This window comes from Mixophyes fleayi, chromosome 5 (genome assembly GCF_038048845.1).
Source record: "Mixophyes fleayi isolate aMixFle1 chromosome 5, aMixFle1.hap1, whole genome shotgun sequence".
NCBI classification, from domain to species: domain Eukaryota; kingdom Metazoa; phylum Chordata; class Amphibia; order Anura; family Limnodynastidae; genus Mixophyes; species Mixophyes fleayi.
This window is the reverse complement of record NC_134406.1, coordinates 231,200,346-231,218,242: the sequence shown is the minus strand read 5'-3', so window position 1 is coordinate 231,218,242 and position 17,897 is coordinate 231,200,346. Positions and strand designations below refer to the sequence as shown.

The window sequence follows — 17,897 nt, the reverse complement described above, 5'->3', positions numbered from 1 at the left end:
TTAACTAGGATGTAATAAAAGTGACAAGTGATACCTCTAAGTCAGGTATGTCTAACACTCCCTCTTCTCTGCTTTCACCAGCTAACACTTCTAAGCGGAAATCAACAGACTCCTCAGGTGTTACCACTGCTGCTTTTTTTTTTTTTTTAAACTAACTTTTTATTTTGAACTTTATCAAATACACAATAAAAATAAAGCATATAACTAATAGAACAGCCATATCACATAACAGGTAAAATAAAATGGGCAGATAAAACTATACTATATAAGACTATATGGCATACAATAATTTGGTAACACATTAAACATTATATAGTATACAACAGTGAGAGAAATATATAAACAAGTAGAAAAAAGATTATGATTCAGATTTTTATTATAGTTAAGGGAGGGTAAATGAAGTGACAGATGGAGAAACGTAGGTGAGAGAGAGAAAAACAGGGCGGGAAAATACTGGGGAGGTCCATGAGCTCTGTATAATTCTAAACCTGGGGTACGTGAGTTGTTGAAATGGAACCAGTGTTGTTGAGTAGATCAGTAATATATTCCATAGAGGATATATGCCATATCGTATCCAACAGTGCTATTCTAGTGGGGGGAACATAATTTTTCCAATCTCTGGCTATTAATAATTTGTAAGACTGACATATATGTAATATCAGTTTGTCTATGAATTTGCTCAGTTATGTGATGGGGCTATTGAGAAGTAGTATTAAGGCATCCCTTGGTATCAAAATTTTGGTAACCTGTTCAATCAAATCTATAGTAATATATCAGAACTGTTGAATGACAATGTGTTCCCACCAGATGTGGAGAAATGTAACAATTTCTCTCCAACACCTGTTAAATGATGATGATAAGGGGTAGATGTGGCTAATCTTTTCTGGCCATGTACCAACGTGAGTATATTTTATACAGATTTTCCTTTAGACTCACATTTATGGAGGCTTTAGCTATTCTTTCCTTGATGGTAGACCATCCCTTGTTGTCCATAGAGATCCCTAGGTCTCTCACCCAGGCTTACTCATGGGGTTCCAATAAGAGTGTGTTGGTAGCAAGTACTGAATTGTATATTATGGAGATAGTTCCATTACACCCTACTTAGCAGATGCAGTTTCTTTCAAAAACGGAACGTTTGCGGAGATTCTTTGAACATGTCTGTCATTTAATAAAGCTGCAAATTTGCAGGTATTGGAAGTGTAGTGCAGAGGGAGGTGGTATTTGTCTTGCATATCGGTAAAGGAAGTAGGAGCAAAATCTCCCATTATATGTATGAATCTATCAAAGTTCCTAGAGTTCCATGGTTTGGAGAGTCTGTCTGAGTGACCAGAGAGAAATAGTGGGTGTTGCCAGATTGAGGGCAATGATGAGGGGTAGGGAGATAATTTGAATCGACATTCATTTTGCCCCATGTAGAGAGAGTAAAATTAATCATAGGGCAAACATATGCTGAGGTAGGGCTGTTTATCTTGGTTAACCATGGGAGATAACTCACAGGTCGTTCTTTCACAATGGCGTTCTCAATGGCTGCCAATTTCTTGAGTCTCAGTTTGGAATGCCAAAAAACAATATGATTGGGCGGCAAAATAGTAGTTTGAAAGTAAGCGAACCTTTGCTTTTTGTGGATTTAGCCAATATGGGTCTGCTGATTCTGGGCTTTTGCCCCCTCATATGAATTTGTTACAAGGGGCCTGATGCCCCCAGGACAAACTCCAAGTAGTAAAAGTTTATCACAGGTACCAGGTAGCGAAGATGTATAGAGACAGGGAGTGCAGCACCCCACATGGTATACAGCGGTTAAACCAGTAACAATGCAAATGGTCAAAGGCAAGAAGAGAGCAAGAATAACTGAAGACAAGCCAAAAGATCAAGGCAAACAAGTAGCAAGGCTGGTCCAGAAACAAGCCAAGGGTGAAGATGGGCAGCGGGCAGAGAATATCCAGGAACAGGCAGAAGGTTGGCAACAAGTAATCAAGTCAATAAACATACAGCAATAGGAGCAGGTAAAGAGGTACAGGCACAACGATATAACCAGCAGGGAGGCTAAGCCCTCCCTGCCATTTAAAGCAGAGAGGGTCAATCAGAATCTGCGCTGTCAAAATTTGTGTATAATGAAACTTCTACAGTGTGACAAACAGCAATGATGAAAAATTGATCCTTGACCCAATGTGTATTAAACTGTTTGCCACTAGGTGGTGACAAAGAGACTCTGAAGAATCTCAATAAATAGCAAACAAGGGAAGATGTTAGTTTGTACCCTGGTGTGAGACTTCAAGATAACTAGTATATTTGCCAGTAGCTATAACAGCACAGGCTGTTCTTCGATTGCTGGTATGTGTCAGCAAGTTTGATGTGCTGTGTCTTCGATCCAGTGAGCGGGAACAGTGCAGGAACCAAGATTGCATGTTCCTGGGCTGCTTCCCTTCTGATTAGGTTTATACAGATATGGTCACGCTCACGATGGGGAGTCCCAATCAGGCATCTCAGATGGTGCAGGGGATCCTAGGACCATTCCAGGAAATAGTAGAGCACACCCGACAAGTTCACAGTGACAGCACAGTCCCTGGTACTCACAGGCTCCAAGGGCTGCACAATAGTAATAGTATACGCAGGATAACAGGCACGTCTAGACGAGATATCTGGCTCAATCAGACACCTGTACAGGTGCAGCATTATGTGGAAACACTTAGTTCAGGATATGTTTCAACCTGAAAAATTGCACATGACACCAAATTTTAAGTGCAGAGGCTGTCCTCTCTTCACTGCATCTAGACCATGCTGCCCCACCTCTCCCACTCCTACAGTTATAATCTCCTCAACTTCTTCAAAGGGTACAGGGTTAATGGCAGTTCTCCTGGAAGGTATGGGAAAATTATAAATAGGCGCCATAAACCTTAATACTTCTCAACACCTTTCGGACCTTTTCCTTTAGTCTTAGGCAATTGTCAGGTTTAATTGTTGTATAAATATATTTCTCTTCCACTTTGGGTGCTGGAAGTTACCCCTTCCCCATCTTCCACCCCCCCCCCCCTTAAAAGACACTGTTATACAATTTTTCAGTTTTGTATGTTCATTGTTTTTACCATTACCGGATATTTCACATAATTGATGTTCCCTTTCTTGCATTGTTTACACCAGCTATACTTGCTTGGTGACTCAGTTTGTTTACTTTGTACAATGACTATTTTCGTGGTCTTTGGTAATTGTGTTTTGCTTTTCGTGCTGTATTTGAAAATGTAAATAAAATTTTTAAAAAAAAATAAATTACGGTAGTATGGACAAAAATATCTCCTACAGTATGAAAAGCAGCTACTTAGATCCCACAGTTTGCCTCTAAGTCTACTGTCTCCTTCTATGATCTGTCTCCAAGTTCAGCCAATGATTTGTAATGCTGCCTCTGTGGCACTCAATGTCATTAATCATATGGTGTTCACTTATAAAAACAATAATGGGGAAAATGTAGTGTGAAGATACCGGGCTTAAGGTAACCGTCTGTGCCGCATAGCTGGCCTACCCGGTACCTATCCAAGGTTCAAAATCACCTAGGCAAATATTGGAAATAAAATAAATAAGTTTATTTCACAAATTGGTAGCACCAAACTGCAATAATCATCTTTAAATAATAACCTGCAACAAATAATACTACAGTCTGACACAGACAACGTACAGGGTATAATGAAAACACCTCACCAGTATCCTAGTCACTCTCAGGGACTGCTGTCTATCCAACCAAGCTTCTCCCCCTCTCTCCTTTGAGGCTACCAGTAAGGCAGTGGTCCTGAGTCACTGTCTCTCCGCTTTTGGTGGACACACAGCTCCCCAAGACCTGGAGAGGTAGATCAGGGCAAAGGCAGTACTCCAGGAAATGATTGTCCCTTTCTTGTCAGGGCAGAGATCTGGATCTCAACACCAGCCTGACTTCAGCTATCACTGGGTAGTGAATGCCAATTTGCTGTTCTCTGGAGCTCCTTTTTAAAACCATAACTGACCTTCTCAGCAATTTCAGGAACTGTCTGATTGGTTCTTTCCTGTGTTTTCTTTTTCACAGGTAAACAAACAGACAAAGGGATAGCAGATGTGACACTCCTGATATAATTAAGGATAGGTATTGTTCTGTGTGGCTATAGAGCAGAAGTTGTTTAAACAAGTAAGGTTACAATCCAGAGACATTACATTTAAATATATAATGTAGTCATCTATCTGTTGACTTTTTCCCTATCTTAATACATAAGACCACTTGGTGTGATGTACATACAAGACTGATTGACAATAATCCTTTTGCCTAAGCTGAAACAATGGACCAGTCGGCAAAATAAGAAACACATGCTGGCAGACATTTTAACTACTTTCAAATAGAACATATATAAGTTTAAATATGACTGATAAATATGGGGAACCAGAGGGCTAGAATAAAAAGTATATTTTTTTTTTAGTCCACAGTTTGTGAGAAACGAGGTGCAGACTGGTTAAGGTGATATTAATACCTTGTTTCACCACATTTAGGTACACTGAGTGAGCACAGGTTGGCTTATTTTGGGAGCACAGATTGGCTTAATAAAGGAGCACATTACTAGCTAAATGAGGTGTCAAAGGTTGATTTAATGAAGGGATATAAGCTTGCATAACAACGGTGCCCAGAGAGGTTTAATGGGGGTTGCACAGCCTACAAAAATGAAGGAGCACAGCTTGGTCATGTGAATAGCTTGGTATAATATTGAACACAGGCTGGTAAATGTTCAGAGGTTGGTAAAACTGGTGGGCTAGAGAGTGTTATAATATGAGTTGTTGCTGGTATAATGTAGAGGCTGTATAATACTGACCACAGGCTGGTATAATGATGGTGCATATGCAGGGAACAGGAACGGTTATTATTTGGATGCTTCGTGACTCGACAAGCCAGTTCGACACACCTAAACAGAGCTCCATAGGGATAACTTTCGGGATCAAGAAAGAAGACGTCGGAAGAAATAAGATTAAAGAAAAGGTGTAGGAGCACGAATAGGACAGAAGAGTGACGACAGAAGAAGAGCCCGAGTGAAAGAAAAGACACAGCCGGCTGGAGAGACTGGAAGAGATGGAGACGGTGGGAAGAAGTTTGGTGTTCTGCGTTGAACAAGGAAGTATAGTTCCCATACTCTGCTCTCTGATCCCCTGCCAATTAGGTCGGGCACAAGGCCCATGTCACAAAATTGGCACTAGGCCCATGCTGCATTCGTGGGCATAAGGCCCTGGGTATTTAGATATTAGGTTTCTGTCAGTTCCTTTTTGGTTAGCCTGTGGGCACAAGTAATTCAGGACTACACTGTGGCACAATTAACTCAGGACTAGCCTGTGGGGAAAAGTTAATTTAGGCACTAGGCCTGGCACAGTTAGGAGATAGGCCTGTCATTCTGAGCCCGTGCCCGGTCTGACTCCATTTGTACATTCCATTTCAAGTGGCCATTGTGTGGTGACTATCAGGTGAGTATTATCATTCGGTTTCGTCTCTCTCTTGTTGGGGTCCTCACCAGTACATCGGCGAGTAAAATATTTGGGTGGGATACTTCAATATCCCGAATATCCGTAGCCCCACACCCAGGCCCTGTCTAAATCAAGGGATCGGCAATAGGAGTAGAGTGCAAGGGCACTACTTCAGGCCGCACCTCAGCCAAACCATTCCTTCCACTCTGGATTATTGCACTCCAGTAATTTGTTGTGGTTTCTCCCCTAGACCGAAGTGGCCTGTGGGAAACAACGCTGAGGAGCTGGTACGGATGGCAGGTGGACTGATAGAGAAGAATTTTGTGTGTGTATTGTCTTTGAAGCAATATTTCTAGAGCTCTATCAGGTTGGATGGGGACCAGCAATTTTCAAATCATTCCACAAATTCTTAATGGGATTAAAGTCTCGGATTTGAGTGGTTCACACCAGGACATTGATTTTTTTTCAAAGTGGTATTTGCTGCATGCTTTGTGCCATTATACAGCTGTAATAGAATTCTTCTCCCAAGTTCCCAGCCTCTTTCAGACTATAGAAAATTTCCTCCAAGGTTTGTCTATATCTTGCTCCATACATTTTGCCTTCTGTTTTGACAGGTTTTCCAGTACCTGAAGCAGAGAAGCATCTCTATAGCATTATGCCCCCCTAACACCATGCTTTGGGGTTTGTGTTCTTGGGACGATACATAGTTGAGTACTGAAAATTCACGTATGGTATCATCGGGTTGTTGAATTTTCCTCCAGTGTCTCCTATATACTTTCTGGCAAACTGTAGGTCAGAAGTGTTTTCTCATGCACCAACCAATGTTGCTCTTGGTCATATTCATTCACCAACTGTTGCTTGCAGTGTTTGGCAGCATCACTCTTCAAGTGGATTTTTGCATTCCCCTCCCCCCATCCTAACCCATTGGATTTTGATGGATGAAGATAGAAGAGAAAGGTATTTTTGAATCCATTGGACTATGGCGGATTGTCAGGGACACTGAGTCCTGGGGGTAAATGTATCAAGCTGAGAGTTTTCCGGCGGGTTTGAAAAACCAATCAGATCCTAGCTATCATTTATTTAGTGCATTCTACAAAATGACAGCTAGAATCTGGTTGGTTGCTATAGGCAACATCTCCACTTTTCAAACCCGCCGGAAAACTCTCAGCTTGATACATTTACCCCCTGATCTATTAAATTAGCACTTCTAATTTGTATAAAGGGTCACACAGAATTCCAGCACTCAATCTTTCATTCACTTATCTCATAGGCTACAGATCTAACTGGATCCCCCAACACAGAAACTCACTTTAATACACACCTATAGCTGCCACCATCTATTGTTCTAAGGACAAATGAAGGCTGTCACTTAATTGATCAAATGTGAACACTCTGCGTTCTGATAGCTAAAAGAGCTAACACTTCCATACTTGTATTTAACGGGTTAACACGGCAAGCAATCTATCTCTTCTAAACAGACTTTAGATTTGTTTAGCGCAATGAGGACATCAGCTTATTAAATTGAAATTTAGTATGCGAAAAAAGAGTACAATGCTTACAGAATATAAAAACAATTAATTAAGATGACATACAACATACAGCAAAAACAATTTTAAAATTAATAGAAAAAAAGTCAGAATATAATCTTACATACAATTTATATATCCATCGGCTGGGACTGGCAGGAAAGATGGACATCTTACAATTTGATTGTGTTCCCAAAAGACTGACCCCACTTATTATTAGGTGGTCTTTATAAAGTCTGTTTCTTACTGTCATCCCCTCTGGCAGAGTACTGGCTGCGATTGGTCAGCTAGACTGATGACAGAATTTTACAACCTCACCTTTACTACTCATTTTTTAATCCCTAGTGTCTATAAATATAATCCCGTGCTTAAAAGCAGCATATTTTTCTAATGAGTGTCTTAAGCTGGGTACACACTACAGAATTTTCCACCAACTTTTTATACCGATCGATTTTATATCCGATCGATGGTCCGATCGCCATCCCGTTAGCGACTTTTTACAGCCATGTTGTCGTGAGCAATAATTTTAATTACGTACACACTGAAGCATACCAAAGACATTAGCATAAAGGGGCAGAGCTTTCTCTATAGTTAACACCCAAAGCCGCATAAAAAGAGAAGGCAACACTGTCTCTTCATTCTTTCCTATAAAATAGAAGTTTATTACCTTGCAAAAAATTTAGAAAAAACATTTAACTGGTAAAGTGCAATGCAATAATTATTTCCTAATAATAAAATCCCTTCGTATGTAATGGAATGCTCCATTCTCTGCGGGTATCATCGCTAATTGGTCCATAGCAGAAACGAACGCCCATGTCTGAGTGTATAAAATGACAGGAGCCTGTCTTGCGCCGAGGAGCGTGAGAAGATGGTAAGTGAGAAGGTGTCAGTGGGGGGTGCTGACATAGCCACTCACAGAGTTTTTGAACGTACTTTTGGAATTCTGAAAAGTAGATTCGTTGGATAGACCTGGAGGCGACTTCATGTTACATATTTTTAATTAAAAACCAAGTATAAAATGTGATTTGTATTGTACAAATACAACCATTGTCTTATGAAACCAGAATTGAGAATATGAATTATATAACAAATCATTCAACCATACCTGATGTTTTTTTCAAAATGTTGACGTTTGTGGGAGCTTTTTTTTCCCTGCACTTTCAGACAAGCTAATTTGAACGGCAAATAAAAAAAATATATATTAATTTAAATAATTATATGCTATAGTAAAAATTTTTATAAAGACCGAAAACATTTCCTTGAAAGTTTTTATTATAATCGGTTAACTATTTAGTTGTTTATTGATGATATAGATATTTAAAAGATTTAAAACGGCATATTTAATAAAAATATATTATAGTTAATACGATGAGGATATACAAATCTTGAAAAAAATTATATAAAATATTATGTAGAACTATACCACGGATTGAGCTTCATGTGCAATAATAAAAAATATTTACATACTAATAAAATGGAAATTATATACGTAATAGTAAGACCTTTTTAAGCATTATTCTATTATCTTCTATAATAACAATAAAATTATTTATTAACAATTTAACTTTGCAGTATATACTTTTGTTTTTACGTTAGTGGCAGAAGCAGCATTAAAATGCTTCTCCTTTGATTATTTTCTATGAACAGTATCTATGGATAAAATTAAATAAACTTTATTAAACAGTTTAAACTGTATCCGTTACTCTTCAAGATATTTGTGTATCCTGGTCATCCATTTCTGGTCTCTCCTTGTCGGTTAACAACGTCTTCTCTTGTCAGTTTCCCCTGGTACTCATCCGGAGAACCACGACCTGCAGGGTGTAAGCAGCAAAGCCCAAATCTCCTTTACTTCATTAGACTCCACACCTCCATGGTGGGCAGAATTAATCCAGGCAGATTGTAGAATCCCATTGTTTCTGTGATAGTAAGATCTGTTCATTATGGATTCTACAAGAAATCTGTTGCCTAAGGAAATGCTCCAACATATTTTGGGCAGAGTGAACAGAAAAGATGCTACTCAAGTGCAGTTGATGTAATGCCTTCAAGGCCTGTCTACCCGGCTAGAACCTTTCCAAAACATGCTGGGTAATCCTCCAACTTCTTCGGCTATAGCCAAACTTCCTGATGCAGTTGCTTCTTCCATACCTGCCTGCAATTTCCTCTTCTGGAGGTACTTGTGGTTCTTACCGCCATTGACGGCAGTCATACTTACAATGATACAATTCGTCATCGTTTTACCTTGTACCACCAGTCCCGTTATTCTGTGTCTCCCCTGGCTCCAACTGCACTCTCCTCATCTGGATTGGTCTTCTTCTAAGCTATTGGCATGGGATCCTTCCCAATTGTCTCACTGCATACACAAACTTACTCCTCTTCAAGTAATACCTACCCAGACTACAGATTTTTCCTTCCTATACAATATTCAAGCTTTAAGGACGTTTTCAACACACAACACACAACAATCCGAGACTTTGCCACCTCATTGGGCATGGGACTGCCCAATTGATCTTCTTCCTGGGAAAACCCCTCCCAGGGACGTGTTTAACCACTCTCCATCCCAGAGACTTAAGCCATGACAGAGTATATCAAAGAGGATTTACAGTGGGATTCATTAGACCTTCACCAGTCGGGGCTAGCTTTTTCTTTCTGAGAAAAAAAAAAAGGACGGAACACTTCACCATTGCTTTGTTAATCTTCAGAGATCTACTTTATTCCTGTGTGGTGGTCTATTTGGATAACATTTTGATTTCTCCTTGATCTTGTCTCGCAATACCTTCAAGTCTCAAGAGATTCTGTTTCGTCTATGCATACACCTGCTGTAAACTAGAGTAGTGTTCTTACAAACTTACTCAAATGCCTATTCTCAGGTATATTGGCTCTGGTCTACAAATGGACCCAGAAAAAGTTTGTGCCTTTCTGGAATGGCCACAACTCAGGGGACTCAATGCTATCCAACAATTTCTCGGCTTTGCCAAATACTATTGACAATTTATTTGTGGATACTCCACACTAACCACTCCCATCATTTCACTCACTTGTAAAGTTGCGATTGTTAAGAATTGGCCTGCAGCCGAGTCTGAAGCTTTTCTTTTCCTCAAAGTGGCATTCACTTCAGCTCCTGTTCTCAAACAACCTGACACTACTACACATTTCTTCTTGGAAGTTGATGCCTCTTAAGTTAGTGTAGGAGCTGTACTGGGTATTACGGTGGGTAATAAAAAGGCCTTAATATCCGTCACAACTTTTCTTCGGCCTCCCAAATCCAATCTAATGGTCAAACTGAGAGACTAAATCAAGAATTTGTATAGAACAACCTTTCTCACGAGTCTTCCTTTTCTACTTCTTTCTTCACCGCAAATGGACTTCATCCATTAGTGTCAACATTTTCTTCACTACCTGCTATGGAGGACCCTGCAGTCAACTCTTTTTGTCAGGATTTCTCTACCCTTTGTTCTAATGTAATTACAAATCTCAAGAAATCCTTCAAACGCTACAAAAAATGCTTTGACAAGAAACAATACACTATTCCAGTGCTAAAAAAGGGAGACAAAGTCTGGCTTTCAACTAGAAACCTACACTTAAAAGTTCCATGTATGAAATTTATGCCCAATTACATGGGCCCCTTCAAAGTTCTTCAAATGATCAACCCAGTGGTATCAAGCTGAAATTACCACCTTCACTTCGCATCTCAAATACCTTCCATATCTGCAGTGTTGATATCTTCAATACAATGCCCACCATCCCCCATCTGTTAAGATTGCATCTTAATAAAATATATATATTAACTCAGTGGCAAAGCCATGGTGACAAAAAAAAGGTATACAAGCCTAAATTATAGAGACAAACCTTTTAGATACAGGCAAATATGAAGCTACTGTCTTCAACCTATTGGCACTCATCCCATAGTCTATTGTTATACGTTATCAATTTTGCATTTCAAACTCTAACAATGTAAATGACAAAATTACAAGGTGGAGTTGGTGATACCTGCCAGCAGTTGGCGCTACTGAGTACTGACACGGCCCTGGTTTGCACCAGGGACCCCCGCAAGGAGGTATGGAATTTGCTGCAAGGGAAGTGCAGGTTGCGGCCCTCTGTATTAGTTAGCTGTCGAGGTAACAATTGAGGCAGCGGTGATGTCCCACCAGGATGCAGTATGAAAGAATAGTCAGCAATCCGGGTCAGAACCAGAGATATGGATATAGCCAAATCAGAAGCAGGAGAATGGTCAGTACCAATAATCACTCTAAGCCAAAATCAGGAACCAAAGCCGGGGTCAGAATCCAATAAGCAATATCACAGGAACAAATGCTGGAGCAAGGCTGAAGACCAAATACTCTGGGAAGTAAATGGTCTCAGTGAGCTCGTTAAATAGAGGAGAGAGATCCCTGATAGGTGCGTCAATCGGCGGGAAAACCACAACCAATCACCGGCTAGTGGCAGGGCGACGGACTCTGGTGCCTTGCGCATGCGTACTGATGGTAAACAGGAACAGCGTCATGTTGCTATGCGACGGTTGCCAAGCTCAGCGTATGCATGCGAATGGAACGGCAAAGCGTACCTAAGCAACGGGACGCCAATTCTGCAGGGAGGCAGGCGCCCATTTAGCGGCAGAAGCAGGACGGTGCCTGACAGTAAAGAATTAAAGTCAAGTCTATGGGCTATTTCTTGAAAAACAAAATTAAGATATAAATCCTTACTAGTTTTACAGAAAAATATCACAATTATTTCCACAAATCATAACCCATAAAAACATTTTGATAATATATATATATATATATATATATATATATATATATATATACACACATCTATATAATTTTTGCCCCTATAACTTAAAATAGTATGTGTCAGTCTACAACACTCAATAATGTATTAGGCTATAATATTATTATTGCACTAAACCATTTGTCGAATAAGCTCTTACAAGATATTAAACAATTTTTCTCATATTAATATTCTTATTATATTACAATCATTTATCCCTGTACTAATATAGTACAATCAGAACATTGTACTTTATAGAATTTTAAACATATAAATAGTGTATGGTGGTCATGATAGCAAATGTTCTTCTATTTGACCCATAAAATTATTATTTACTAAAAAAAAAAAAAAAACTTGCACCAGTTAAAATCAAATCACAAATTCGGCCCATAATTATATTTTTAATAAATCGACTGACCCTGTGCTACTAACTTACTGATGTAACTCGATTTTAATTTATTTTTAACAAGAGAATCTAATAAAAAAATAAAGCTAGGATTAAGCCATATATTAGTTATATATTATAATGCATTGTGCTTCTCCTGTACTTGTGGCCAATACTTACTGTTTTATATACATATATATATATATATATATATATATATATATATATATATATATATATATATACATACACACACACGAATTTGCCCCTGTGCTTATAACAATAACTAATTCATATGCACCATATTATTACACCATATTGTTAAAATAATTATAAACTTAAATAAGCTCCCTGTGACTCTTCCAGTCCTTTTGGGAGGGTCACGGGGCTCTGAAGCGGTACTCTCTGTCCTGTCTGCTGCTCAGTTCTCTGCAAGTGAGTTGTGCTTTGCTGTTAATGCACATGCCCAAAGTTTTCGAACGTAGCATACGCAGATGAATATTCAACAGACAGTTGTCATTGCAAGTCCAGGAAGCAAGCTGTGATCGGGTAAGATGTGTCTGCCGTGATAGCCATTCATTGGGGGTGCTATTCTGGCTGAACACTTTTGATAAATGGTCACAATGTTACATTTCTTGTCATTACGATCTGCTGCTATAGGGAATGAAAATCATTGTGATAAAAATACACTCAGTGGTTAATATTCGCTTAGTACCAGGAGCAACGTACAGGTACAATTAAGTATTGTTCGCATAGCAGTGGTAGTTCAGTTCTTGACGTCTGATTATTTCACCCATTAGTAGCCTATATACTATACATTGCGATCTGACCTGTGGTGATTTTAATTCATGCTGTTTGATGTAAGGGTTTGCCTTTGGTATACTGCACATCCAACCCCATAAAAAATAGAGGTTTGATGTAACCTCACTTCAATAAATTCCGGCCTATACATTAGACATACTTGCCAACTTTTCCTTGTTGGCTTCAGGGAGATCATCATCATCAAAACTTATTTATATAGCGCCAGCAAATTCCGTAGCGCTTTACAATTGGGAACAAACATTAATAAAACAATACTGGGTAATACATACAGACAGAGAGGTAAGAGAACCCTGCTCGCAAGCTTACAATCTATGGGTCCTGGGGGAGGTGGGCATGTGGGGGCAGGGCCGTAACTAGGGCTGTGCGACAGGGGCAACCGCCCAGGGCGCAACGCTTAAGGGGGGCGCAATTTAGGAATATTTTAGGTTAATTTGGTTAAAATTGAGGGCTAAGGGGGCGGCATTTGTCTTTCTCGCCCCAGGCGCTAGAATTCTAAGTTACGGCTCTGTGTGGGGGCACGGCTTGACGAATAACATTATTTTGGCCCTACCCCCTAAATGATTGTCTCAATATTGGCCAATTATAGCAGGGGCAGGGCTAAGATGACACAATATTTGCATCATTAAGCCTCACCCCAGCCACTTATCTATTGCGGGGCGAGAACCGGGAGATCTCCCAGAAATGCGGGAGTCTCCCAGAGTAGGCAACTATGTGTTAAAGAAAAGCAGCTAATGAATCTCTAGAGACTGAAGCGTCTTTTACATTTCTGTCTCCATTACTGTAGTCATGTTGTCTTACCTGTCAATCTTTGATTAAATCTTGGTCTCCATGAAAATGGCCACCTCCATAGGCATCAATACATGGACATAGGACACAATTTCTGAACTGTGTCATCATGCCACAGATGGCGAAGCCAAACCACATCTTGTACTGGCTCAGCCTCAGGGAGAATGCCAGACTCTCCAGGGAGTGAGGGAGATCACCCCTATTTCAGGGAGTCTCCCTGACATTCAGGGAGAGTTGGCAAGTATGGAATGAGGTCTTTAAGTTATCTATAGTTAGAAATGTTTAATTAGAAATAAAACAACTTCAGCTTTCAATTAGTTTTTGTTTTTAAATTGTAATCTATTTAAGCAACACATAAAGTTTTACAGACTTTCCAGTGTAACCTGTGCAGAATAAAACCATGTCAGCAGATTGGTGTTAGGCCTAGGATGAAAGTATAAGAAGGGCACATGTCATATGCTGCTCTTATGTATAATACATATACAGGACTGTCTTCATGACATTACAGCACTGGGAAAACCACACTTCGCCCTCTCCTCACTCCCACCTTGCGCCCTCCACCTCCTCAGCTCCCCCGTCCCTCCCCCGGGTGTTGCTGCAGTATCTACTCTGGGCGGGTCTGTTCCTGACGTCGCTTCCTTCCAACATGGCGAGAAGAGCCGAGCTTCCCTGAGCAGCTGAGCACCGTCACATTAACCTGCCGTTCCCTGGGTGACGGACTTAGCGTCGGCCACAGAGCCACCCGCGGGTGACAGGTGATGGGGCGGCCTCCACCTGCAGCCCCAGAGACTGTCGGACATTAGCCGGGGATTTAACGCCAGCTCCTGACTCGGAGACCTCAGACCCGAGGAGGTGGATTACACACAGTTCAATAATAACAATGTTCTTAACCAGAGCCCTGGAGAAGATCCTGAGCGACAAGGAGGTGAAGAGAGCCCACCACAGCCAGCTGCGCAAAGCCTGCGAGGTGGCGCTAGGTGAGAGCTGCACGGTGACAGTGATCTGGGATGGGTTCATTGTGTGTGTCTGTGACAATGGATGATACTGTGTGTGCTAATAGGTGACATTATGCACAGTGCATGGCAGTGTGTGATAGGAGGAGATCACTGACAGGCGGAGGTCTGACTGACGTGAGGAGGGGCTTTGTGTGTGACAGGAGGATACATCAGTCTGGTTAATATTATTAGTGTTTGGCACTTTGCACAGTGTGTAATTCAGTGTATGCTACTGTGTATGGGTGATGGTCACATCTGACTGACACATAGTTGCAATGCACCAGTTATGATTTGGAGAGTGCATTGTGTGACTGACAATGAATGAAAGTCTATGTTGTGGAAATTGTTCACATTTTGAAGAGAGCTAGGGCTGTAGTGCAGCCACATAGACTATTGTATGTGGAATTCATAATGTTATGGGCATGTCCATGTAACAGTCACTTTGTGACTTGTAATGTCAATTGATGACAATAGCCTAAGATGTGACAGTTTGTAAGTAGTAAAACCTGTTCATTAAGACAGACCTCTGAAAGCAATATCATTGGGGTAACACAATGGTTGGGCCTATGTCTGAAGTAGATGCTGCCCAGAAGTATTTATACATAAGGGAAGTATGTGATCCCTTATGCTCAATTATAAGATGTTACACATGGTGGAGACAAAAAGTACATATAATGGTTGATTCTTATCTCGTCCCTGTTTAAAGTAAACGTAAAATACCTTTATTTCCTTACACTGCTTAGGTTCTTTGGCATTGGATTGGTTAATTTAAATCCATTAGTGTTGTACCATATAGATAATTTAAACTAGTAGACAGCACAGTCTTGCTAGATTTATTACTGTTTGGCCATAACGTGTTTCACAACATCCTCTGTACTTTCATTAAGATCTCTACTTTTCTATAGACCATGCAGAACGCCGTTTGCTCAAAATATTATTGAGGTTAAGCATCCATCGTTACTTTGTTTGGCTTGGGCTAAGGAAATCTATTACTTTTATTTGGTGGTTTTTGTTTTAAAGGGCCACTGTATCTGTGATGCAGATTATCCAATATGAAAAGCCATACTCAGTTGTATATGTAAAATTTACATGCTAGTGAGGTAAATCTCCATCCATGTACTACTATTGTCGTGTCCCCTTCTTCTCTTGGTTCTCCACCATTACTGGAATGTAGCAACGAGCCCTGCAGTACTGACATCCAAGCGAGGACTGAGTTGTCATTGTTGCTGAACCCAACCTGTCCTAGCTATTCAAACAGCCAAGGCAGGTGGTGTGTATGGTCTCTGAATGCAGTCTGTTCAGGAGCTCTGTTCACTACTTACATACTGAACAGGATTTTGTGTCTCTAGCCCAATGCTAGTGTCTTGGCTGTCGCTGAATGTCTACAGTCCGTTAATAGATGACGGGGTATGGTGTATCTAAATAGCAGGGAACAGAAATGTGTACAAACCCTTTTAAAATATTTGGGTAATCATCAGGTTTAGCATCTTAAATGATTTTGACATCACAAGAGAGTGTAGTATACTAATCCTCTGCACCTGTTAATATTGCTGAAATAATTTGGAATGCTACATTTCATCACTATCAATAATTGGTATTGTATATAAGTATTAAATCTATGCTAATAACATTTTCTGTTACTTGCCACTTTAGGCTCCAAATGACTCCCTGTAGTGTCTTTAAGTTAGTTTACTGGACAGGTAAACACGTTTCATATGCCTTCCCTCTAATTTTAGCAGAAAAATATTATTGCATATTTGAATATTATTAGTATGTCTTCATTTAGTTTTAATAAATAGTTGATGTCTTAGCTTTGCCCCTTGTCCGTGGTGTACCACTGAATACAATGCTGGTGAGATGAGGGTCATAGATGTGTTCTGGCTGAGGATGCACACTCACTTGACTGAGTCTTCTCATTGGTTATGCAAATGAAAGCAAGGTTTGCTTATAAAGAGGAAAGGAACTGAAATAACAGTACGGGGGGGGGGGGGGGGGGGTTATTAATGAAAAAGAGTGTTACTGTACATTACCAACACAAATGTGGACTGATAGAAGCATTGCACACTACTACAAGATTATGGTTTTGATTTCTTCAGCATAATAAAAATAGATACTTAATCTTTATATAGTTGTGTGCCATGTTACAGACAAGTTCTTGTTAAGAGATACATACCTGTCTCCACACCCTGCTTCCAAATTCTGCGGATATGACGTACAGACAGAGGGAAGGTGTACGTGGGTGTTAACCTTTAATGGCCTCAGGTAACAGGTAGAGCAGAGCTTTGTGATGAGTAAGCTGGATTGCTATGGATAGTTTTAGTATAATAGCTCACCTAAGACCCAGTTTACTTTATGACCAAGCGACTTTCTGTATGTATAGGTAGGTTTAACCCCTGGGTGACTGTTTACACAGAATGCATTTGTTCTGTCTGAGGTAAAGAAACTAGCAAGAAGTATTTGTGTTCCTGCCAATCCTTCCATCTAGCTATTATCTCTGCTGCGAATGAATACTTTCTGCATTACACTTGAAGACAGAAATACGTCTTGTAAGCAGTGTGTCAAATGTGTTTTTGTGAGGCCTTATTGCTTCTATGCAGACTTGTTCGTATTGTACAGAAATATATACACCTTGTTTATGTATCCGTATTGTCTCTGACACAACATGACAGACCCAGGAGAAAGGAAGCTGGTCAGCAAAGGGAATAAGATAGGGGTGGAGGAGGAGATGGAACAAAGGGGCATGCAGTGATCTACTGTCATTTAAAATTCATGCCTGGTATCAGGTATTGCAGTCAGAGGTGCTCTGTACGGAGGGGAGAGAGTTACAATGGCAGGACAGGGGAATAAAGGCTTTATGAGGCCCGGGAATGAGCCAAGCAAACAATGCTGATTTTATCAGCTACTCTCATGCTCAGTGTGCAGGTGGATTGCAATAATGCTAAGATAGGAAGAGAGGTTTAGAAATAACTCCACAAGTAGAGAATACATATGGCTATTGTTATGATTATCATATATTTTAAAGATTTGAGTTCAATGGCAAGTTTGAATTCCTACATTAACTAGGGGGCTGCACACACAACCCCCAGCCTTTGTTACACACAGCTCACCTCTCTTACAGACATTACACCCCCTTCACCCTACAGCATAACTCTGCTC

The 17,897-nt window shown here is 40.2% G+C and overlaps 1 protein-coding gene across 3 annotated transcripts in view; it reads left to right on the top strand.

Annotated features, from left to right (window-relative positions):
* Nucleotides 1-14,365: 14,365 nt before the first annotated feature.
* ARFGEF1 (ARF guanine nucleotide exchange factor 1) overlaps nucleotides 14,366-17,897 on the top strand; it is a 123,402-nt gene continuing 119,870 nt past the window's right edge. For 2 of the 3 annotated variants that reach the window (XM_075213615.1, XM_075213614.1), the window contains exon 1: nucleotides 14,367-14,723. In XM_075213615.1, coding sequence (XP_075069716.1) covers nucleotides 14,627-14,723 — 97 coding nt within the window. In that variant the 5' untranslated portion in view covers nucleotides 14,367-14,626. Of the gene's footprint in view, nucleotides 14,724-17,897 lie in introns of all 3 variants that reach the window. The other variant, XM_075213616.1, reaches the window with a different exon arrangement.